This window comes from Pristiophorus japonicus, chromosome 18 (assembly GCF_044704955.1).
Source record: "Pristiophorus japonicus isolate sPriJap1 chromosome 18, sPriJap1.hap1, whole genome shotgun sequence".
In the NCBI taxonomy this organism is placed as follows: domain Eukaryota; kingdom Metazoa; phylum Chordata; class Chondrichthyes; family Pristiophoridae; genus Pristiophorus; species Pristiophorus japonicus.
In genome coordinates this window covers 49820487-49846446 of record NC_091994.1, presented here as the reverse complement: position 1 = coordinate 49846446, position 25960 = coordinate 49820487, and the positions used below count along the sequence as shown (strand labels likewise).

Here is a 25960-nt window from a genome sequence, read left to right as displayed (position 1 = left end):
TGCAAACATTGAAATTATACCCTGTATTCCCAGCTCCATGTTATTAATATATATCAAAAAGAGCAGACAATATCCTTGACAAGGAAGTTATGCTAAACCTTTATATAACACTGGTTATGCCCCACCTGGAGTATTGTGTTCGATTCTCGGCATTACACTTCAGGAAGGATGTCAAGGCCTTAGAGAGGGTGCAGAGGAGATTGTCTAGTATGGTACCAGGGAAGAGGGACTTCAGTTATGTGGAGAAAATGATCTGGAATGCACTGCTTGAAAGGGCAATGGAAACAGATTCAATAATAACTTTCGAAAGGGAATTGGATAAACACTGGAAGGGGAAAGTTTTGCTGGGCTATGGTGAAAGAGCAGATGAGTGGACTAATTGGTTAGCTGCTTTAAAGAGCTGGCACTGGCTGCCGATGGGCCGGATGGCCTCCTTCTCTGCTATAAAGTCAAGATTATTGTGTGCTTTTTTTAACAGTTTTCTCAACTTGTCCTGCCACCTTCAAAGATTTTGTGTATGTGAACCCCGAGGTCTCTCTGGTCCTGCACCCCTTTTAAAATTATACTACAGGTTGAGCCTCCCGTATCCGGAACCCTCGGGACCTGGCCTGTTCTGGATAAGGGATATTTCCGGACGCGGGTGGTCACGTTAAATTGGATGGTACAGGTACTGAGCAAGGGGATATCGGGGTTGGCTGGCTTGGGGCTGGGAGTGCGGCAGAGAGATCATGGTGTCGGGGGGGGGGGAAGGGCGGTGGATCGCGGGGTCAGGCCAGCGAGGAAGGACTTCAATTTGTTCATGTCAGAGTTCTGCACATGCGCCACCCGGTGGCCGGGAATGGTTCCGGACGAGGGGTGGTTCCGGATAAGGGAGTTCTGGATAAGGGAGGGTCAACCTGTATTTAGTTTATATTACCTCTTCTCATTCTTCATTTCAGATTGGAAGAGATCATTTTATGATTCTATGATTTCACAGTAATATCACATTTTTTATTTTGCTTTGTCCAATGCTAGGGACAATTTGTGGCCTTTCCCAGCAAGTAGGGGATGGGTTGTTCTTAGTACATTTTGGGAACTCTTACTTGGAATAGTTCCTTCTGCTGATCTGATGCTCACTCCGTACTGAAGCTCTTGTTCATCTTTCAGACCTTGGAGGAGTTCAATGAGCGAATGAATGGATTCCGTCTGTTCAAACCAAGGAACTCATCTGATCAGCTTTTAAGGATTCCAGAATCGGTGGAGATTCCAAAGAGAGTCGATTGGCGCGATAAGGGTTACGTCACTCCGGTGAAGAACCAGGTAAAAGATTTTCTTCTACTGAACAAATTGGAGATCAGATTCCTTATCAGCACAGTGCCAGTGTTAAACAGAACAGCAACTGGATAGCATTAATCTGGATAGAGTCACTGAGTTATGATCTGGAATTAGTCTGGGGCTGAAGCATAAATGCAAGGTCCCATCTTTAACTTTGCATGCTGACGTTCTACTGCAGCATCAGATTCAATATAATTAGGAAAATAAGACAATGGATGAGACGACGGTCCTGTGTGTAGACCGACAGAAATTTGATCGGCAGCATTCAAAGAATAAATTCAGGTCATAAATGTCGTGTATGATTAAAGAGTCTGACCAGATACTGTGAGCTCAAAGTAAAGTGTGACCGTAGTCTTTTATTGCAGGTCTCCAGAGTGCCTCTCCAGCCTGTGAGGCCTCCTTAAGTACAGGTGCTCCCAAGGGATTGTGGGATCCCTTGGGACTCCAAGGTTTGAGCCCTCTGGTGGTTAAACAAGGTATTTACAGGTTTACATATATAACGATAAACATGTTTGGTTTTGCTGACAAGATCTCACTCAGAATCTTCAAAAGGGTTGAATAAGCCTTGGCCTCTCTGTTGCCGATGTATTTTGTTTAACGGGAGAGCTTGGAGTATGAGGTACAAGGAGCACACAGGCTATGTGTTCAAACCAAGATGTTGTTCAGATGTAAAATGGCCACCAGCAGGAGAGGCTCACTTCTTCTTTGTAACCTGATTGGCTGCAACTCCTAATCAGAAGCGTTTGTAGTGGGGACTTAGCAGCACCAATCAAACAGCATTTGAACCGTGTAGGGTTTGTAACAAAACGGAATTTCCAAAAAGTTCAGCTTCTTTTGCGACTGATTGTGTGTTTTCAGGGAAGTTGCGGCTCATGCTGGGCGTTCAGTTCAACTGGAGCATTGGAGGGACAGACCTTTAAAAAAACAGGAAAACTCATCTCACTGAGCGAGCAGAACCTGGTCGATTGTTCGGGACCACAGGGGAATCAAGGATGTGGTGGTGGATGGATGGAAAATGCCTTCTTGTATGTACATGACAACAATGGGATTGACTCTGAGGCTGGATATCCCTACACTGGCACTGTCAGTAACTCTTTTCTATTTGACTTTGCTACATTAATCATAACATTCTTCCAATAATTTTCCACTTACACATAGTTGACCCGACTTGTTCTTTCAACATTTCAATAAGTTCTTATCAAATGCAGAAAAAGGCATAAGTATGAAACAGGTTTGGGTGTTGCTATAGGTCGGACGCTGCCCTTTAACCCCTCTAACCTGGGTTCAACTTCTGCCCAGGTTAATGTATTGATAGTGCCTAGTCTCTGATACAGACTAGTGAGTGCAGTTGATGCAATCACTGTTCATTCAGCTCTGGCACCTATGTTTGAATCCAGAGTGAAAGTCTCCTCTGTCCGCCAGATTTGGTAATTTCAACCCTGTTGCCTTTGGGGGACAAGTCTCGAGGCACAAATTGGCAATCTACCCAGTGACTCAGGACACTTTCAAACAGCTAGCAGAACGATGACTGAAATGGAGCATGTATCAGCTTTGGTCCTAGAGTTACAATCAAATTGGATGGACAAGATGTACCTTCCTGTGTATTTTGATATCCTCTAGATGGGCCTATGTGATATAAACTAGATGAACTTCCAGGATGTTTTCCCCCAAAACGCCTGCAAAAATAGAGATGCAATGTATAGCTTGGATTTTATAATATTCGTGTAGCCTGTTAGCCGCCAGTGTTATTGACCCCTAGCACTTTCCTACACTGGTGTTTGGAATTACAGAATAGGCTGGATCCAACTCACTCTGCACTGGCCTCTGGCATTGTCGGTGTTCCAGACACTGGATGTAACTCACTCTGCACTGGCCCATGCCCTGTCATTCCAGACACTGGATGTAACTCACTCTGCACTGGCACTGTCGGTGTTCCAGATACTGGATGTGACTCACTCTGCACTGACCCTTGCCCAGTCATTCCAGACACTGGATGTGACTCGCTCTGCACTGGCCCCTGGCACTGTTGGTGTACCAGACACTGGATCCTCACGCACTTTGCACTGGTACTGTCGGTGTTCTGGCACTGGCGGGTGTGGGACTGGCACCAATGAACTGAGGAAGAGTTTGCTCCAGGGAGTTTTTTGATCTGGAATCGTTCAGATATCCTTTGAGTTTAGCTGCACCTCATTTCTGTGATGAATTGCTGTGCTCACAGAATAAATTAATTGGCATTTCTGTGATGGGATGATAATGACATTGTATTTACTGCATGTTTTGTTTTTAAAACAGGACGATCCCTGTACTTACAAGGCTAGCTACAAAGCTACCAATTGCACCAATTACTTTTTTGTTACCCAAGGCGATGAAAAGGCATTAGCTAAAGCTGTTGCCAAAACTGGACCCATATCTGTTGCTATCGATGCCACGCATCAGTCCTTTCAGTTCTACCATTCAGGTAATTCAGTATTGGCAGTTTAAGTATCCACGGGGAGGTTTCAATATGGGGATGGACAGCTGATCTTTGTGTGTCCTTGGGCATATAAATTCAGAATGCCTTGCTCCCAAATACTTGTGACCAAAGAGAAAGTGTGTTGTCACAGAATCAAAGAATCGTACAGCACGGAAGGAGGCCATTTGGCTTATTGTGCCTGATGGCACGAACCATCATGCACTATGTTGATTCAGACCTGACTGTGGGATATGGGGTCAGGCTGTTAGAATTATTCATTGAATCATAGGCCTCGATATTAACTCCTCACTGAGGGCAGGAGAGGGTGGAAGGGGGCGTTAAAGACTTGAATGTGGACAACGCGCCCCAACACGACATGCACGCGCCTGTCACCGTAATATTGGCGCATTCAAGTGTCCCACTGTGGATACTTCATTAATATATTTAAATCGGCTCGCACAGTGCAATTGGGAGCCCAATTTAAAATTCACTGCTTGTGTATGGGTTTCCCAGGGGTCGGGAAAGTTGGCAGTGAAAGGGAAGTGGGAACTGCTGGCTCCACAAGGTAAGTGCCTTTTCCAGCAATCTTTGCGGGTCAAGAGGAGCAACAGTGCTTCCCCACCCCTCAAGGAAGACTTCGGCCTCCTCCCTCCCGATTGCTTTGTCCTCCCCCCTCCCCCCCCCCCCAATCCCCCTCCAGCCCCTATATCTTGGCCCCCTGCCGCGATTCCTGATCTCCCCCACAAGCCGCGATGTCCAAACTTCCTCCTCTTCGTTGCCAGGGGAACAGGAGTAGGCCATTCAGCCCTCAAGCCTGACCTGCCATTCAGTGAGATACTGGCTGATCTGCGACCTAACTCCAGGCTCCCGCCTTGGCCCTATAATCCCTTAATGCCCTTGGCTACCAAAATCTAACAATTTCATAATTAAAGTCATTGAGTTAGCATCTAATGCGTTTTGTGGAAGAAAGTTCCACACTTCTACCACCCTTTGTGTGAAAAAGTGTTTCCAAACTTCTCTTCTGGACAGCTTGGCTCTGATTTTAAGGTTTTGTCCTCTTGTCCTCGACTCCCTCACCAGCAGAAAAGTTTCTCTCTATCTAGCCTATCAATTCCTTTCAGGATCCTAAAAACTTCAATCAAGCCACCCTTAACTCTCTATATTCCCGGGACTACAAGCCTAGTTTATGCAATCTCTCCTCATAGTCTAACCCTTGGAGTCCTGGTAACATTCTGGTGAATCTGCACTGCACTCCTTCCAAGGCCAATATATCCTTTCTAAGGTGCGGTGCCCATAATTGTACACAGTGCTCCAGATGTGGTCCAACCAGGGCTTTTTATAACTGTAGCAGACTTGAATAAATATGGCGGACAATTGGTTCAGCCATTCACTGCCAGATCTAGCTGGACCACATAAACCATGATTGGCTCCTGCTCCTCTCCTTACCTCTTGGCCCCTCTGTCCGTGAAAATTACCGCCCCATCTCCAACCTCCCTTTCCTCTCTAAAGTCCTTGAATGTGTTGTCATCTCCCAAATCCGTGCCCATCTTTCCCGGTACTCTATATTTGAATTCCTCCCATCAGGTTTCTGCTCCTGCCACAGCACCAAAACAGCTTTTATCTTAGTCACAAATTACACCCTGTTACTGTGATAAAGGTAAACTATCCCTTCTCATCCTTCTCGACATGTCTGCAGCCTTTGACACAGTTGACCACATCATCCTCTGCCAACGCCTCTCCGTCATCCAGCTGGGTGAGACTGCACTCGCCTGGTTCCATTCTTATCTAGCCAGTCGTAGCCAGAGAATCACCTGCAATGGCTTCTCTTCCCGCTCCCACACCGTTACCTCTGGTGTCCCCCAAGGATCTATCCTTGGCCCCTTCCTATTTCTCATCCACATGTTGCACCTTGGCGATATCATCGGAAAACGCAGCATCAGTTTCCAAATGTTCGCTGATGATACCCAGCTCTACCTCACCACCACTTCTCTTGACCCCTCCACTGTTTTCCATTGTCTGACTGACATCCAGTACTAAAATGAGCAGAAATTCCCTCCAACTAAATATTGGGAAAACCGAAGCCATTGTCTTTGATTCCCGTCACAAACCCCGTTCCCTAGCCACCGCCTCCATCCCTCTCCCTGCCAACTGTCTGAGATGAGCTTCTGACCAAGTATTTGCGCCATCGCTAAGACCGCATATTTCCAACTCCGTAACATTGCCCAACTTCAGCCCGCCTCAGCTCATGTGCTGCTGACACCCTCATCCATGCCTTTAGGATTGACTATTCCAACGCACTCCTAGCTGGCCTCCCACATTTTACCCTCGGTAAACTTGAGGTCATCCAAAACTCTGCTGCCCGTGCCGTAACTCGCACCAAGTCCCGTTCACCCATCACCCCTGTTTCCCCCTTAAATGACATTGGCTCCTGGTTAACAATGCCTCAATTTTAAAACTCTCATCCTTGTTTTCAAATCCCTCCATGGCCTTGCCCCTCCCTATCTCTGTAACCACCTCCAGCCCTACAACCCTCCGAAAATCTGCGCTCCTCTAATTCCGGCCACTTGAGCATTCCTGATTTTAATTACCCTCCATTGGCAGCCATGCTTTCAGCCTAAGTTCTGGAATTCCCTCCCTAAACTTCTCCACCTCTCTTCCTCTCTTTGCTCCTTTAAGACAATCCTTAAAACCTACCGCTCTGCCTTAATATTTCCTTATGAGTGTTGGTGTCAAACATTGTTTGATAATGCTCCTGTGAAGCGCCTTGGGACATTTTACTGCGTTAAAGGTGCTATATAAATGCAATTTCTTGATTTAGTTGGAGCAAAACTTTCTCCCCTTTATATTCTGGCCCTCTAGTTATAAAGGCTCACATTCCAGTAGCCTTTTTGATTATGTTATACCTGACTATTACATTTTAGTGATCTGTGTACATGGACACCTAAATCTCTTTGGACCTCCACTGTTAATTGCTTTTTACCATTTAAACAATACTCTGATCTATCTGGTTTTGTTCCCAAATGGATGAACTCACATTTACCGGTGTTGAAATCCATCTACCAGAGTTTTTTTCCACTCACTTAATCTAGCAATGTCTCTGTAATTTTATGCTCCCCTCTACACTCCTTACTTTGTGCCATCGGCAAACTTGGTTATATGGTTCTCTGTGGCGTTATCTAATCATTAATAAATATAGTGAATAGTTGAGGACCCAGCGCAGATCCTTGTGGAACACCACCAGTCACTTCCTTCCAATTCGAGTACATACCCATTATCCCTACTCACGGTCTTCTTAACCATTCTCCTAACCAGGTCAATAATTTGCCTTCAATCCCATGAGTTTTAATGTTGGCTTACAGTCCCTTATGTCACTGGGTCAAAATCCTGGCACTCCCTATGAAACAGAACAATGGGAGCACCTTCACCACACAGACTGCAGCGGTTCAAGAAGGCGGCTCACCACCACCTTCTCAAGGGGCAATTAGGGATGGCCAATAAAAGCTGGCCTTGCCAGCGGCCACATGCCGTGAATGAATTTAAAAAAAGAAACAGAAAAAAATATGGAACCTTATTGAAAGTCTTCTAGAACTCCATAGGTACTACATCCATAGACATTCTGTCTATTACTTAGATTTTTCCTCAAAAAATCAATTAGGTTCGTTAGACATGACTTACCCATGTTAGCTCTCTCTAATCAGCTCACATTTCTCCAAGTGCTCAGTCACTCTGGCCTTAATTATAGATTCTCCACAACAGATGTTAGACGGACAGGTCTATAATTTCCTGGATTCCCTCTCTCACCTTTCTTAAATAAAGGAGATCCATTTGAAACTTTCCAATCTGAAGGGACAGTTCCTGAATTAAGGGCTTTAGAAGATTATGGCTAAAGCCTCTGTAATTTCCTCACCTACTTCCTTTAAAACCTTGGAGTGGAAAATATCAGGTCCTGGGGATTTGTTGGTCTTTAGTGCCATTATTTTCTCTAGTACTTTTTTCTTGCCTACGTTAAACTTAGTGAGTTCCACTTCTTGATTCCTTATTAGTTCCCCTGGAAGGTCAGGTATATGAAAACTGACGCAAAGTAATTATTCATCAAGTTTGCCATTTCCTTATTTGTGATACTACCACCCTCTGTTTTAAACGGCCCACATTATCCTTCTCTACCCTTTTTTCTTGTAATATAATTTTTAAAACTTTTTGTATTAATCTAGATGTGCCTCACAAGTTTCCTTTCATATTCCCCTTTTGCAGCCCTTACTATCTTTGCTGTTCTTTATATCACCCCCCAGTCCCCTGGATCTGCATTCTTTGCACTTTTATATGCTCTTTCCTTTAGTTTTAAGTTACCTATCAGCTCTTTTGTCAACCATGGCTGTTTTATTTGATAAGCAGAGCTACTTCCCCTTTGGGGTATATAGTGGGCCTGTATTAAGCTAAATTCTTTGTTGAACACCTCCCACTGTTCCTTTGTTAACGATAACAGTTTTGACTAATTCGCTGTCGTCAGTTTCTGTCTTATCCCATTAAAGTTAGTCATGCCAAAATCTAGAACCTTAGGCCTAGAAATTCAGGTCATTTGCCCCGGGGGGCGCTAATGGGTCGTTTGCCCCGGGGGGGGGGGGGGGGGGGCGTTAACGGGCCCTAACAATGTTTTGCCTAGGCACGGCGCTGCTAATTTTCACAGGAGTTTAGTGGCGACGGTAACCCATAGCAACCCGCTCCGCTGTGCCGGCGATAACGACGGCATCACTGTGTGCAGCGCCCGATTATCGCCCCAGACCCTAAATTGGGTATCGCCCATAACCTGTACCGGGCGATGCCAACGACAGCTGCAGGGGAAGTGAACCGGGTGGCAGGCCGCTCGAGGTGTGAGAGTTAAAGGGGAGGTGTCGGCCATTGAAAAAAAAGAATCTGTCAGTTTTGCCGAGCGCCCCGTTGGCGATTTGAACGCGGGGTCCGTGCCGCGATGGGTCAGCCCGGCACTCCCGCTTCCCAGTGGTCCAGGGAGACCCATTTCTATACTGTAGAGTTTGAAGCTTGGGCCTTTCCCTTTAATTAAGGGAAGAGCCTCTCCTACATGGCAGCGCTATGCGGCCCAATATGTAGCGCTTGCGTCCCGCTCCCAACGCATCCGCCCTGCTAGCACCCCAGAAAGGATGTGGTGCGCGTTATTTTGCGTTCCACTTCCTTTTGGGGGCAGTAACCCGAAGTTAGCGAGTGGGGCTGGACTAATATTGTAAAAGTATCTTTAATCAATAAGGCTACCCCTCCTCCTCTTCCAGTTTCCTTATCCTTTCTAACCTGGAACATTGAACTTCCAAACATGACCAGCTAGCAGCCTTGTCTCAGTAATAGCCACCATGTCACACCCTCTAAGCTGTATTTGCGGGGCTGGACTAAAATTTATTTCTTAACACCGTGCTGTATGTCTGACCTTCCCACCTCCCCCCACCCCACCACTGTGATGGCTGTCTTTCCCCTCTCCCGATTGCCGGGGACCATCCCCAAGTTTTCCCTCCCACCCAATGGCCATGCTGCCAATTTGGCTGGCTGCCGGGTAGGAAACGGATCCAATAAATGTTAATGGGGTAATGCCGTTAACATCGGCAGGCCCTCTGTATCCCCGGCCTTGTCGGATTCCTTGGCTGGTTTCAGCCTTACCCGCACCTTTCCCGCCTCCCCATAAATATCAGGCCCCTAGAATTTTACAGCACAGAAAGAGGCCATTTGATCCATTGTACTTGTGTCGGCTCTTTGAAAGAGCTGTCCAATTAGCCTCTCTCCCCTGCTCTTTCTCCATACTCCCGCACATTTTCCTCTTCAAGTATTTTCCCAATTCCCTTTTGATGGTTACCATTAAATCTGCTTCCACCACCCTTTCAGACAGTGCATTCCAGATCACAGCAACTCATTGTGTAAAAAAAAATATCTGTAGCAGAAAGCTTATTTTTCGTGGTATATTTGAGTTTATACCTGGGGTAGGAGGTAGGGTTGCGATCTGTAACTGATATCTTTCTGTGGATTGCATTGCTTCACTTCCCAGGCGTTTACTACGAGCCCAATTGCCAAACTAATATTATGAGTCACGCGGTTCTGGTTGTTGGATATGGAAGAAAATCGAGGTTGAATTACTGGATTGTTAAAAACAGGTACGTTGCCCACACCACTCATGTGATTACAACGCTTTAATTCCTCTTGTCAGAGCAACACGTAGGATCTTTATTGTATTTAAAAGCATTGAAGGAAGAATTGGCAACCTTGCTCAGGGAGAAGGTGGTTGGCGGAGAAATGGGAACATTTATCCAGGTGCTTTTGGAGAGTTCTGAGATTGACGTTAAGGCACATTGTTGAGGGGCCAGTTTGTGCAGAGTGAGCGGACCTTGACTCTGCATTTAACCTCATTAAACGTCTTAAACCAGGAGTGACTGATGTTGGGCGCAAGGTGGAGAGGTTCCATTCGGCAGGACTGACATCCTTCAGCTTGATGAGCACATAAATTCATACCAAAATGTAAATTTACTAAGACAAACTATTTCTCAATACATCATTGGAAAATAATATATTTAAAATTGTTGAGCTCTGATTGGTGCCTTGGGTGAGCAAGATGCCCTTTCACCTCCAGGACCTTGAATCCAGCCCAGAAAAGGTAACTAAAGGCATGATTAAAGGGGGTACGCTTGAGGACATTGATGGAGAGGCAGTTAGGAAGATGGAAGAGGGTTTGGGGACAGTGTTCCAGAGTGTGATACTAAGGTGGGTAAATTTGCTAAAACTGAAGGTGGAGCAGAGAGAGAGCGTTGTAAAGGGGGCAGCGTTAGAACACTGAGGGTGTGAGGCAACATAGAGGGAGATGGAGAGGACACAGAGGTAGGGAGAGCTGGGGAAGACACAAGTAGAAGAGCTGAGGCCATGGAGGAATTGTAAACAAAGACGAAGGATTTTGAATTCAGTGCTTGTGAATGGAGGTTGATGAGTACAGGAGTAATATGGGAACACATCCTACTACCTAGTTTTGGCCATGTTTTAATTTGGTCTTGTTAGTGTTAACTTGGAGAACGTTTTCGCTCATCATAACTTTATGTCAGATAATCAATCTGACAGCAACATGGAGGTGGCGAAGTAGAGCTCAGTGTCATCATATGGAAACTACTCCCATCACTAAGGAACAGTAGGTAGATGAGGAAAACGAGAACCATCGATAGGGCATTACTGAAGTGACAGTGTGGGGGAGGGGGGTCGGGGAGGTATCAGGAAAAGCCATTGCAGGAGATGTGTTGGCTACATTGACACAGGTATGCTGACAACCAAGGAAGCATGTTGCCATGGAGATGGACCACAGAGGAGAGATGTTGGAGGGGGACCGTCTGTGTCAAAAGAGGTTGAGGAGGACGAGGGGATACAGCACCCCGACTACAGCCGTAGAAGATGTCATCAGTGACTGACCAGGTTATGGTCTCACTTGTGACTCAGTTCTAAGTGGCCATGGATTCACAGCACAAAACTGCACTTAATTGGCTCAAATTACTCAGAAGCCATAAGGATGGTTGCAGTGAAAAATCCACACGTGATTATAATGGGATTGTGAAATTTCGGAGTCATTATTTGTGTCCTTCTGCGCATATGAGTCTGCCCTGTTTTGGTGTTTCCACGCTCAGTCCAGTTGCTAACACGCCATGTGACACATGCGGGAGTGGAGCCCAACCACGTTCCGCGTGGAGCTCATCATCGTTGGAGCTGCTTCTCGAGATTTAGGATTATCTCCAGAACTTTCGCCTAAAATATCGCCATGATTATTTACACGGACATTTTCGTGGCCTTCTGTGGGAGAGAAAAAAATGGAGGTAGGGGAGAGAGAGTCTGGGGGTGGAGGGAGAGAGGTTGGGGGGGGGGGGTGGAAAGAGAGAGACTGGGGGGTGGAAAAGAGAGAGAGACTGGGGAGAGAGAGAGAGAGAGAGAGAAAGAAACTGGGGGGGGGGGGGGCGGCGTTGGGAGAGAGAGACCTTGGGGGGAGAGAGAGGGAGAGAGACGGCAGTGGGGGGAGAGAGAGACTGGGGGGGGAGTGGAGACGGGGGAGGGGGGGGGGCGGGGAGAGAGACTAGGGATGGGAGGGGAGAGAAAAAGACTGGGGGAGAGAGAGTGGGACAGAGGGAGAAGGACTGAAGGGAGAGAGAGAGAGAGAGAGAGAGAGAGAGAGTGAGGGTGGGGGGAAAGAAAGCGATGGGGAGAGAGAGAGAGAGTGAGAGACTTGGCGTGGAGAGAAAGTGTGGGGCAGAGAGAGAGTGAGACTAAGGGGGGAGAGAGAGAGTGGGGGAGAAAGAGGGCCGGGGGGAGAGGTATCGGAGGGGAGAGAGAGAGGAAACTCTGGGAAAACGGATCACATTCTGCCAACCCCACCCCCTTTACACCCTCACCATGTTCTCCCTCTCCTCCCCCTCTCCCTCTTTGATTTCAGTGCGTGTGTGATAAATGACATCGTTGGGGTGGATGAAATCCAGAAGTCACGACACTGTCACTATTCGTTTCATACCCAATAAACCTGTTAATAATCCGTGAACCACACAAAGTGCCCCATCTATGGGGCGGCGGGGGTGGGGTAAGGGCAGGAACTTGGGCTGGAGGAGGGGGGGGTGGGGGCGTCAGGAACCTGAGCTGGGGGGGCAGCAACTTGAGCGGTGGGGCGGGAACTTGGGCTGGGATTTGACTGAAACTTGGGTTGGGAGCATAGAATCATATAAATTTACGCACCAGCCAACAAAGAGCTATCCAGCCTAATCCCACTTTCCAGCTCTTGGTCCGTAGCCCTGTAGGTTACGGCACTTCAGGTGCATATCCAGGTACTTTTTAAATGTGGTGAGAGCTTCTGCATCTACCACCCTCTCAGGCAGTGAGTTCCAGACCCCCACCACCCTCTGGGTGTTGACTTCTGCACTAAGGGAAATAGGTCCTTCCTATGAGATGGGACATTGGACAGGCAGTTTGGGATGAATAAGACAGTTTGGGATGAATAAGACAGGTGTTGCAGCAATATTTTCAATCGCAAATAATGTGATGTAACAATTAATCATTTATTTTTAAATGTTTTCCAGCTATAGCGCTCAATGGGGAAACAAGGGATATATTCTTATGTCCAGAGACAGGAATAACAACTGTGGGATTGCGACACACGCAGTCTTCCCGACCATTTAAGAATGTGAAGGCCTCGTAGGCCGAACCTCTCCAACATTACTGTTGTGTGTGTTCGTTTTCTGTTATTCTAATTACTGTTGATTCATTTTACAGCCTTTAAATAGAATCTCTACCCATCATTTTCTGTGCTGGTGTTAATATAACTTGTCTTGTCCTGGGGCTGAACTTATATCGATAAATGGTCTGAATGAGGAATCCAGCAGACGCTAACTGATTGGAATTGGTTGCTGAACAGGGCGTGTCGATCACATACTCCGTCTGACCACTTCCAAACCAAGCACACTGCCCCCTGCTGACCGCGGCGGTACTTCACCCCTTCGCTGCTTTGAATTGTCGATGTTGTCATTGTTACTGTCTATAGGTGTGATGCCCATGGGCAGCACCAGGGATGGCGAGGCCGGGTTAAATCGCTGGTGTTACCATTTGGATCTGGTGCCTAGAATGTCAAACGGATGTTCTCAACTGAAGTCAACCAGTAAATGCCAAATTCTTACCGTAGTGTCGATGAAGGGAACGGCTCTGTAGATCCTCCAGGTGCCTGCACACTGGCTTATACTTTAAATCTCTGCCCCAGAGAGCTGTGGAGGCTGGGTCATTGATATATTTAAGGCGGAGATGGACAGATTTTTGAGCGATAAAGGGTTATGGGGAGCGGGCAGGGAAGTGGAGCTGAGTCCATGATCAGATCAGCCATGATCTTATTAAATGGTGGAGCAGGCTCAAGGGGCTAGATGGCCTACTCCTGCTCCTATTTCTTATGTTTTTATGTTTATACTACTCTGTACGAACGATCATAAATGTATCATTTAAACAAACAGATGAAAAGTGCTCTGAATTTATTTATTTTATTTACTTTATAGTCAGCTGTGGCTCACTGGGTGGCACTCTTGCTCAGAATTTCATGGGTTCAAGTCCCATTCCAGAGACTTGAGCACAAAATCTAGGCCGACAGTGCAGTGCAGTACTGAAGGAATGCTGAACTTTTGAAGGTGCTCTCATTCAGATGAGGTATTGAGGCCCCGTCTGCCATTGGGTGGATGGAAAGGATCCCATGGTACTTTTGAAGCTGAGCAAGGGAGTTATACCGGTTGTCCTGGCCAATTTTTATCCCTCAATAAATGCCTAAACAGATTACCTGGTCATTATCGCATTGCTGTGTGTGAGAGCTTGCTGTGCGCAAGTGGCTGCTGTGTTTCCTACATTACAACAGTGACTACACTTCAGAAGTACTTAATTGGTTGTGAAGCACTTTGGGATGTCCTGAGGTTATTAAATACACAATATAAAAAAATGCAAGTCTTTTTCTCCATGAAATTGTGTGTGCCACATTATGGTTGCTCATATGTTGGGGAAATTCAGTTTAAAGGAAGCTTGGGGGTGCATCAGTAGTGAGGCTGCCTGTTGTGATACTGAGCCATACAACTGCAGCAAATGGCCTTTTAATGGGGGGAAATGTCCCAAAGCACTTCTCAGAAGCTGAACCAAAATCCTTAGGTTCGATTTCTGGTCTGAGCTGAGTTTGTTGATCTGAGCTGGAATTGCAGTGGGCGAGGGAGATAATAACCTGGACCCGACCCCATTGGACAGTGCCGGTGTGTAGACTGGAGGCATGATTGTGATGACTCTCATTGTTGAATAGCCCGCCGGCACGCTGTTTAGGCACGCACGGAAGGAGTGGTCACACAACTGACATAGTCGGGGCAATTAGCAAACTCACCGACAGGGCAGTAACCTGACTGAACCGACGGTCCCAAAAGGTCGTGAGCAATTGTACAGAGTGAAAGCTTCAGAGTGAATATATAAGGTGGGATTAGTAATGTACACTGAACACCGATAATAAACAGTCCTATAAAACAGTATGTTTGCCCTGATTAACTCTTGCTCCAGAATCATTCCACCAGCATCATGTGGTGAAATACACTGTACGTTGCTAATTGGGTGAGCCATGCATGTTAACGGGGTGGGCCCTGGGTGTTAACGGGGTGGGCCCTGGGTGTTAACGGGGTGGGCCCTGGGTGTTAACGGGGTGGACCCTGGGTGTTAACTGGGTGGGCCCTGGGTGTTAACGGGGTGGGCCCTGGGTGTTAACTGGGTGGGCCCTGGGTGTTAACGGGGTGAGCCCTGGGTGTTAACGGGGTGAGCCCTGGGTGTTAATCAACATCGCTAAAAAAACAGATGAGCTGGTCATTATCACATTGCTGTTTGTGGGAGCTTGCTGTGCGGAAATTGGCTGCCAAATTTCAAAAAGTACATAATTGTCTGTAATGTGCTTTGGGACATCTGGAGATGGTGAAAGACACCTTAGAAATGCATGTCTATCAAGTCTTTTTTTAATAGGGTGGGCCGCGGGTGCTGATGGTGTGGGCCGCGGGTGCTGATGGTGTGGGCCGCGGGTGCTGATGGTGTGGGCCGCGGGTGCTGATGGTGTGGGCCGCGGGTGCTGATGGTGTGGGCCGCGGGTGCTGATGGTGTGGGCCGCGGGTGCTGATGGTGTGGGCCGCGGGTGCTGATGGTGTGGGCCGCGGGTGCTGATGGTGTGGGCCGCGGGTGCTGATGGTGTGGGCCGCGGGTGCTGATGGTGTGGGCCGCGGGTGTTGATGGTGTGGGCCGCGGGTGTTGATGATGTGGGCCGCGGGTGTTGATGATGTGGGCCGCGGGTGTTGATGGTGTGGGCCGCGGGTGTTGATGGTGTGGGCCGCGGGTGTTGATGGTGTGGGCCGTGGGTGTTGATGATGTGGGCTGTGGATGTTGATAATGTGGGCCGTGGTTGTTGATGGTGTGGGCCGTGGGTGTTGATGATGTGGGCTGTGGATGTTGATAATGTGGGCCGTGGTTGTTGATGGTGTGGGCCGTGGATGTTGATGATGTGGGCCGTGGGTGTTGAGAATGTGAGCCGCGGGTGTTGATGGTGTGGGCCGCGGGTGTTGATGGTGTGGGCCGCGGGTGTTGATGGTGTGGGCCGCGGGTGTTGATGGTGTGGGCCGCGGGTGTTGATGGTGTGGGCCGCGGGTGTTGATGGTGTGGGCCGCGGGTGTTGATGGTGTGGGCCGCGGGTGTTGATGGTGTGGGCCGCGGGTGTTGATGGTGTGGGCCGCGGGTGTTGATGGTGTGGGCCGCGGGTGTTGATGGTGTGGGCCGCGGGTGTTGATGGTGTGGGCCGCGGGTGTTGATGGTGTGGGCCGCGGGTGTTGATGGTGTGGGCCGCGGGTGTTGATGGTGTGGGCCGCGGGTGTTGATGGTGTGGGCCGCGGGTGTTGATGGTGTGGGCCGCGGGTGTTGATGGTGTGGGCCGCGGGTGTTGATGGTGTGGGCCGCGGGTGTTGATGGTGTGGGCCGCGGGTGTTGATGGTGTGGGCCGCGGGTGTTGATGGTGTGGGCCGCGGGTGTTGATGTGGTGGGCCGTGGGTGTTGATGGTGTGGGCCGTGGGTGTTGATGGTGTGGGCCGCGGGTGTTGATGATGTGGGCCGTGGATGTTGATAATGTGGGCCGTGGGTGTTGATAATGTGGGCCGTGGGTGTTGATGGTGTGGGCCGTGGATGTTGATAATGTGGGCCGTGGGTGTTGATAATGTGGGCCGTGGGTGTTGATGGTGTGGGCCGTGGGTGTTGATGGTGTGGGCCGTGGGTGTTGATGATGTGGGCCGTGGATGTTGATAATGTGGGCCGTGGGTGTTGATAATGTGGGCCGTGGGTGTTGATGGTGTGGGCTGTGGGTGTTGATGATGTGGGCCGTGGGTGTTGATGATGTGGGCCGTGGATGTTGATGATGTGGGCCGTGGGTGTTGAGAATGTGAGCCGCGGGTGTTGATGTGGTGGGCTGTGGGTGTTGGTGATGTGGGCCGTGGGTGTTGAGAATGTGAGCCGCGGGTGTTGATGTGATGGGCTGTGGGTGTTGATGTGGTGGGCTGACGCATGGCCCCTAGTTTGTGGGATCCTGCTGTGTGGAAAATGACTGCTGCATTTGCCTACATAGCAACTGTCAGTGCTCTTCAAAATAACTCATTGTAGATGAAGTGCTTTGAGATGTGTTGAGGTCCCATATGAAAGCAATTATTGCTGTACATCCACACACGGTAATATATACTTTAGTGGCGCTCACATGGATGTTTGGCACTGTTGGAGTTACACCTCACTGTAATTTCCTTGCTGCTGAATGTTTGCTTGTGCCCGATCTAAGCTGCAATGCAATGAGCTTCTTCAGCTCCGCACAGGGTAATTGCAGACCTTAGTGTGACTTTGAGCCACTTGGACCAGGAAGACCCCGGTTTCAGTCTCCAGTCCGTGACGAGTTACCTGATTTGTGCTGGGACCCTCTTCAGTGAAGTGCTATAATTGACCGGCATATCTGGGTCATAGTGGGGCAATCTGTAAACTCCCAATCTGTATGCAGTAACCCACATAGCAAATACAGGCATTGGACTTCAGTTGAAATCTGGATTGGCCTTAGCTGTGATGCTTCTTGTGGTAAAATAACCTGCTGAAACTAGGGTTGGCCCACCTGACCTTCGCCCCCAGCGAACGTCCATTTCCTGGGGGCAAAGGTTAGAAAAAGGAGGTGGAGACCGGTTACTCTGGGTCTTGGTGCTGTTTATAATACTCCAGGATTTCCAGGGCTGCCCTGTCGGGAGGGGAAGGTGAATTTGGGTCTGCGCCTGTCATATAAGTGAGGCAGGAAAGGGGCATTCTCAGCCCTCTCACCTGAATCAATGAGAGGCCTTGGAGTTAGCACAGGAAGCTGGGATTGGGAACCCTCCTCGGATCACAGGGCCTGGCAGTGAGTTGAAGGCAGGCCCGGAGGTAAGTGGGCCTTTTAAATGTACAGATTTTCTTAGGCCTTGGGGTCTTCAGCAGCAGCCAGACTGCCCCAAGGCCAGTAGCTGGGGCCTGCAGCTCTACTCACCTTTAGTTCACCAGTGCTAGGCCCAGATAGGGGGTGGCCTGAGCCAGGCTAATGGCTCAGGAGAGGAAACTCAGGTGAACCTGGGCCTAGACAACATTTTGAGCACGCTGATCCCGTTTAGCACTGGGGCAGAGGGAGGTCAGGTAAATCTTCGACCTCTTACACTGTTCCAATGAAGCTCAATGTAAGCTCGAGGGACAGAACCTCATCTTTCGATGAGGCACTTTACAGCCTTCCGGATTCAACGTTGAGTTCAACAATTTCAGATCATAACCTCTGCCCCCATTTTTTGGATGACAGCTGTTGATGATTCTGTTATTCCCATTTCATCATCATCATCATCATAGGCAGTCCCTCGAAACGAGGATGACTTGCTTCCACGCCAAAAAAGGATAAGTTCTCAGGTATTCCAATGAAGGACCTAATATTTCAGGCCCTGAACTACATTCTGAAGGGTGGAAGATGCCTGTGCGTGGATTTTTTTAACGTGGAGAGGTCGTTGCACACCAGCCACCACACGGGCTTGACAGAGCTAGGTCTTGGTCCAGTGGCAAGAATTAACCAGGACGACTGGAGACCAGCTCTGCTGCACGGACCTAGTGTGCACACATATCGCAGTGTGGGCTGGCCCGTGCTGCCCCTGGCCCCGAACGTACGTCTCCCCTGGGCCCCGATCACATCCCTCCACAGTCTCTCCCATTTACACCTCCTCTAGACCATCCTTTGTTCCTTTACTTCTTCCATTACCATCTCCTTTTGCCTTGCACCATCATCCCTTTTGTCTTTTAATCACTCCTGCCTTCCACCCTATCAGACCTTCCAGTTTGTTCTTTCCTTCCCTCCCCCCATTCCTTGCCTCTGCACTTGTTTGAAACCTGTAATATATCAAACTTTTTTTCAGTTCTGATGAAGGGTCATTGACCTGAAATGTTAACTTTGTTTAACTCTCCACAGAAGCTGCCTGACCTGCTGAATATTTCGAGCATTTTCTGTTTTTATTTCAGGTAAACCAGCCTGGCTGACTCAATTCATGCATGAAGGTTAGCCAGAGGGGGTACACACGTGAGCTGCCTGCGGAACGCCAGCAAGAGTCTCCATCTTGAGGGGAGGAGGGGAGGAAATAGCAGGGGAGCAAAGAGCTGTAACTTACTGCAACGTGCAACATATTCTGACCTGTAACCTTTCCCATCACTGAATCATTTCTGCGTTGCAAGCCAAACCCCCTGTTGTTTGTGATTGAAATAAAGCAGGCTGTATTTAAATCACAAAGGAGTTCCAGGAAGTTTACTCGTGCGGGGAATTCCAGGCCTGCAGTACTGGAGAAATCCAGAGATCAGTAACCGGTGAAAGCCACACCCACCAGTTTGTTCATCTCAAACCCCCTTCCACTCTTTGTTCAACACTCCCAACCAGACTGGTTCTGAACATTACATTTCTGTTGTTAAGCACTTGTTAAATTTGGTCACTAAGGAACAGTTCACCTTCCATAAGGAAGTTAAACGGGTAGCCTCAGGGAAGTTGACCCAGTTTATCAAGGTGGGTTTGCCAAGTTGTGGTGGTGGTTGAAGAACAGCCTACCATGTCCTCTCCTTTGGAGCTCCAGTGCCACCTTGTGGTGTGAATAATCCGCCACCAAAACCACCCACCAGAGATGGTTCCTGGGGCATCTTTCCTGGAAAAGCGTTGTGTCCATGCTTTTAATTTTGTCCACGGCTCGGCTTCAGCGACAACAATGTGACTTTGTTCCACCGTCTATTCAACTGTTACTGACTCTGTCCTGCACTATAAACGGAACTAGGTCCAGACAAACGGCATTAAACCCAAGCTTGGATAATAACATCTCTTGATTCCACATTATAATAATTTTAAAAAGCTCTCAACTCACTTATAGCCAATAGATTTTAGTATAATTAAATGAAACATAGAAACATAGAAAATGGGTGCAGGAGTAGGCCATTTGGCCCTTCGAGTCTGCACCACCATTCAATGTGATCATGGCTGATCATGCAACTTCAATATCCCATTCCTGCTTTCTCTCCATACCCCTTGATCCCTTTAGCCATATGGGCCACATCTAACTCCCTTTTGAATATATATAACGAACTGGCCTCAACAACTTTCTGTGGTAGAGAACTCCACAGGTTGACAATTCTCTGAGTGAAGAATTTTCTCCTCATCTCGGTCCTAAATGGCTTACTCTTTATCCTTAGACTGTGACCCCTGGCTCTGGACTTCCCCAACATCGGGAACATTCTTCCTGCATCTAACCTGTCCAATCCCGTCAGAATTTTACATGTTTCTATGAGATCCCCTCTCATTCTTCTAAATTCCAGTGAATATAAGCCTAATTGATCCAATCTTTCTTCATATATCAGTCCTGCCATCCCAGGAATCAGTCTGGTAAACCTTCGCCGCACTCCCTCAATAGCAAGAATATCCTTCCTCAGATTAGGAGACCAAAACTGTACACAGTATTCAAGGTGTGGCCTCACCAAGGCCTTGTACAACTGCAGCAAGATCTCGCTGTTCCTATACTCAAATCCCCTAGCTATGAAGGCCAACATGCCATTTGCTGCCTTCATCGCCTGCTGTACCTGCATGCCAACTTTCAATGACTGATGTACCATGACACCCAGGTCTCGTTGCACCTCCCCTTTTCCTAATCTGCCACCATTCAGATAATATTCTGCCTTCCTGTTTTTGCCACCAAAGTGGATAACCTCACATTTATCCACATTATACTGTATCTGCCATGCATTGGCCCACTCACCTAACCTGTCCAAGTCACCCTGCAACCTCTTAGCATCCTCCTCACAGCTCACACTGCCATCCAGCTTAGTGTCATCTGCACACTTGGAGATATTACATTCAATTCCTTCGTCTAAATCATTAATGTATATTGTAAATAGCTGGGGTCCCAGCACTGAACCTTGCGATACCCCACTAGTCACTGCCTGCCATTCTGAAAAGGACCCGTTTATTCCTACTCTTTGCTTCCTGTCTGCCAACCAGTTCTCTATCCACATCAATACATTACCCTCAATACCATGTGCTGTAATTTTGCACACTAATCTCTTGTGTGGGACCTTGTCAAAAGCCTTTTGAAAGTCCAAATACACCACATCCACTGGTTCTCCCTTGTCCACTCTACTAGTTACATCCTCAAAAAATTCTAGAAGATTTGTCAAGCATGATTTCCCTTTCATAAATCCATGCTAATTTGGACCGATCCTATCACTGCTTTTTAAATGCACTGCTATTACATCTTTAATAATTGATTCCAACATTTTCCCCACTATCGATGTCAGGCTAACCGGTCTATAATTCCCTGTTTTCTCTCTCCTTTTTTAAAAAGTGGGGTTACATTCGTTACCCTCCAATTCATAGGAACTGATCCAGAGTCTATAGAATGTTGGAAAATGACCAACAATGCATCCATTATTCCTAGGGCCACTTCCTTAAGTACTCTGGGATGCAGACTATCAGGCCTTGGGGATTTATCGGCCTTCAATCCCAACAATTTCCCGAACACAATTTCCTGACTAATGAGGATTTCCTTCAGTTCCTCCTTCTCGCTAGACCCTCGGTTCCCTAGTATTTCCGGAAGGTTATTTGTGTCTTTCTTAGTGAAGACAGAACCAAAGTATTTGTTCAATTGGTCTGCCATTTCTTTGTTCCCCATTATAAATTCACCTGATTCTGACTGTAAAGGACCTACATTTGTCTTCACTAATCTTTTTCTCTTCACATATCGATAGAAGCTTACATGCACAGTGGTAGCACTCTCATTTTTGAGTCAGGTGGTCATAGGTTCAAGTCCCACTCCGGAGACTCGAGCATAAAATCTAGGCTCATATTCCAGTGCAGTGCTGAGGGAGCGCCGCACTGATGGAGGTGCCGTCTGCCCTTTCAGTTGGACATAAAAGATCCCAGGGCATTATTTTTATGAACAGGGGAGTTCTCCCTGTGATCCCTTAACCAACATCACTACAACAGATTATCCAGTCATTTATATTACTGTAGTTTGTGGGAGTTTGCTGTGTTTAAATTCACTACCGCATTTCTTCCATGACACCAGTGTTTACACTTCTAAAGTTCTTCATTGGCTGTAAAACGTTTGGGGTGTCCTGAGGTTGTGAAAGATGCTATATAAATGCAGTCTTTCCTTGTTGGGGTGGTGTGATTTTGTTTTGCTAAGTTACTATCAATGAATAGGAACAGGAGTAGGTCATTTAACCCCTCGAGCTTGTTCCGTCATTCAGTGAGTTCATGGCTGATCTGTGACCTAACTCCATATACCTGCTTTTCCCCCCTATCCTTTAATATCAATCTCAGATTTAAAACTATCAATTGACCCACTATTAACATCCATTTTCTGAAGAGTTCCATACTTCTACCATCCTTTGCATGTACAAGTGTTTCCTAACTTCATTCCTGAAAGGTCTGGCTGTAATTTTTAGGCTATAACCCTCTAGTCCTAGATTCCCCAACCAGCGGAAATAGTTTTTCTCAATCTACCCTAGAAATTCCCCTTAATATCTTGAAAACTTCAATCAAATCACCTCTTACTCTTCTAAATTCCAAGGAATACATTCCTAGGGGGGAGAAATTGGGTGCATTTGCACCTCCCGCTAATGACGCCCGCTAAATTTGGCGGCAGTTTAGTGGCGACGCTACGGCATTGCTCCCTGATCTCCTGTGCCCGGAGATCGTGATGTCATCGCCCCGTTAGTGCCCGGCCCCTAAATCGGGCATCGCCCCCTGAGGCCGCGCCGGGTGATGACAGCGGCAGCTTTAGGGGACGCGCTACCGGGGCCAAAGTTAAAGGGGAGGTGGCCGGCTGCTGCGAGACAAATGGCGTCGTATTTGTTGCTGCTCCGGTGGCACTTTGGTTGCGGGGTCGGTGCCGCGCTCGCTCAGCTCGGCCCTCTGCTCGAGTGCTGGGCTGATCACACGGCACCCCCGCTCCCCGGTGGTCCAGGTAGATGGGTCGTTCTTTGGCAGAATATGCAGCTTGGGCCCTTCCCGTTAATTGAGGGATGAGGCCCCTCGGACACGGCAGCGCTGCACGGCCCAGTGTGCAACGCTGCTGAGCCGTCTGTCCCATTACCGCCCCAGGAGGGAAGTGCAGCGCTAACCCGAATTTAGTGAACAGGGCAGGACTTCCGTGCCTGGCGCAAAATGTACCGCCTCCCGAATGTTACTGCCCCCATCAGGGTGATAATGAATTTATAGCTCTAGATATTGTAATCTCTCTTCGTAATTTAATACTTGGTTCCAGGTATCATTCTGTGCTCCCTCCAAGGCCAATATATCCTCCCTAAGGTGTGGTGCCCAGAGCTGCTCACAGTGCTCCAGGTGTGGTCTAACCAGGGCTTTGTATAGCAGCAGCATCACTTCTAGCCCCTTGTATTTTAGTCCTCCAGATGTAAAGGCCAGCATTCTTTTAGCCTTTTTGATTATTTTTTTCACCAGTCCATGATCTATAATGATCTTTAATGATCGATATACATGGACCCCTAAGTCTCTTTGGGCCTCCACTGATTCCAGTTTTTCATCATTCAGAAAATACTCTGATCTATCCTTTTTAGGTCCAAAGTGGACGACCCCACACTTGCATCCTCTTCTGCAGTTTTTAGTGTTGGTTTTGTGGATTGGTGCTTTTATGTCGTATGACATCTCTCGGTCCACTCCTTTAAGCGAGGTGCTAACCCACATGGGCCGGTGCTGCTGCTAAAACATTGTCAGAGAAATGCAACACCGATGTGGCAAGTGTTTGCGATGAATGTTGAAAAGTAATTTCCAACGCACATTCTTCAGCAGTTTAGTTTCGTGCATTGGGAATTACAATCATCACACACTGCAATCATTAAAAATAAAGCGCAGTGCAACAACCAAACTGGTTTGCAGACAGAAGTAGATCGATAAACATTGTTCTCCCAGGTGGAGTAAACTGAGAGCTTCCAGTTTGAGGTTTGCAAAGTGACTCCGCATGTCCCTGTGGGATGCTGCATGCTCTGATACACACAATGTGGCTTCCTCAGAAACATTGCAACGTTCACCACTAGCACAGAAACAATCAGTTTTCAAAGTTGCTGAAACTAACTGGGGATTACAATCCAGAAACCGAGCAGTGCCTACATTATACATCAATGTGGGGCGGGGTAACAAAATCCTAAATAAAGCGATTTCAGCTTCATTTTTACAGATTGAGTAACAGTCATCACCGCCCCCTATCCTATTACAAAACTCTGCACATGCTTTGACAGGAATGATGAGTTAAAGACATATCAGGAAACAGTTTCCTTATTTCAACAACTCAGCTGTAACCGGTCTTGGAGACAATACATCCTCACAGGAGGCAGCAGCCAGGGCTGCTCAATAACCTTCCGTTCAGGAAAACAGGAGGATTTTAAAGTCATTTATTTGTGAGATGTAACTTCTTTCGAGACAAGCACTAAATAAATACATCTGTATCTTCAACTTTCAAAAATAAAAGCTCCTCTTAAAACTATTTCTGCCTCAAGTTTGTGCCCCACCAACAGTGGGGGAAGTAACGTGTGATTGATAGTGACAGCCTCCACACCAGCCCTCCAACTTCACTCATGCTCCCTAACTGGATCAGCTTGGGTCTGACAGTCTCCAATTGCTCTCCAGCTGATAGTCTAACAGCTTAGGAACCAACCGGCCATTCAGCCCCTCGAGCCTCTTCTGCCATACAATTAGATCATGGCTGATCTGTACCTCAACTCCATTTACCCGCCTTTGATCCATATCCCTTGATACCCTTACCTAACAAAAATCCATCCCATCGATCTTAGTCTTGAACATTTCCATTGGCCCAGCATCCACATCCTTTTAGGGCTGGGAATTCCAGATTTCCACTACCCTTTGTGTGAAAAATTACTTCCTGAATTCACTCGTAAATGATGTTTAATGTTATGCTCTCTTGTTCTGGATTCCTCCACCAGAGCAAATAATTGCTCTGTATCTACCCTATCAAATCACTTTATCATTTCAAACATCTCGATCAGATCACACGTCCAACTGTCTAAACTCAAGAGAAGTTTATACAATCTGTCCTCATAGTTTAACCCTTTCAGTCCCGGTACCATTCTAGTGAAGGCCAACATACTCTTCCTGAGGTGCGGTGCCAGAACTGAGCCCTGTACCCCAGAGGACCATGGCTCAATACAATTGAAGCCTCACTTACACCCCTCCGTGAGATAAAGGCCAACATTCCATTAGCATTTTTGATTACTTTTTGTACACTACTGGCCTTGCCTTCAGATAGATATAGTTGGCTGACACAAACTCAAAACCTTTTGAGAAAATGTAATTCTTCTTGTGAAATGGTAACACGTCGAATCATGGCTTGAGGTGATGCGTGCCAGCTGAAAATACTAACGGCTGCCACAAACAGCCCAGCAAGTCACATCAGTGTGTGTGGTCTCCTCATATACGGTGGCGATGGACAAGGTTTAATTGTAGCTGTGGTCCACTGGATCACAGAAAGGTTTGGCTGTGTGCTCTATCGGGCTGGGTGTAGCAGTTTGGTTTTGCTCTGTAAAAATCTCTCATTACTTGCTGGTCTGAGAATGAATGAATTGCATGTGCTTTTCCTAGCCTCAGTCCTAATGGATGGGATTTCTATTATTAACTAGTTCAATCATAGTTACGTCCATTTGATAGGACAGAAAAGTTTGGAATCCCACTTCTGAATTTATTTATAGTTTGTGATTTTTCTCCTCACATTTTCTCCCCCATCCACCCCCCCCCCCCCCCACCCCCGCACGATGATGCCGACTCGTTTCACGGGCACCAACTTCACTCCTTCACACCTTAATGACCATTCTTCACGTGTGAGCCTCGACATTGAATGTCAGTGGTTCAATCAACCGGGTGGGGGGGAGCGGTGTTATGCTTATAATAAATGTTCAGACCGACTACTGTGTGTAATGAGCAAGTGTGACCTTAGCTCCTTTATTGTAGTTCCAGAGTGCAGGTACTCGTGGGTGGCCTGCTTATATACTGTGCTCCCAAGGGATGCTGGGATTCCTTGGAACTCGAACAGGGAGGCCCTTTGGTGGTCAGGTGTGATGCAGGTT

The 25960-nt window shown here is 47.5% G+C and overlaps 1 protein-coding gene across 1 annotated transcript in view; it reads left to right on the top strand.

The window, feature by feature from the left end:
* The window catches only part of LOC139228707 (procathepsin L-like), a 30249-nt gene extending 16482 nt beyond the window's left edge, over nucleotides 1-13767 (top strand). The window contains exons 4-8 of the mRNA XM_070859979.1: nucleotides 1147-1299; nucleotides 2173-2397; nucleotides 3607-3772; nucleotides 9810-9915; nucleotides 12853-13767. Of these exons, the coding sequence (XP_070716080.1) occupies nucleotides 1147-1299; nucleotides 2173-2397; nucleotides 3607-3772; nucleotides 9810-9915; nucleotides 12853-12952 (750 nt within the window). The 3' untranslated portion in view covers nucleotides 12953-13767. The remainder of the gene's footprint in view (nucleotides 1-1146; nucleotides 1300-2172; nucleotides 2398-3606; nucleotides 3773-9809; nucleotides 9916-12852) is intronic.
* Nucleotides 13768-25960: the final 12193 nt, after the last annotated feature.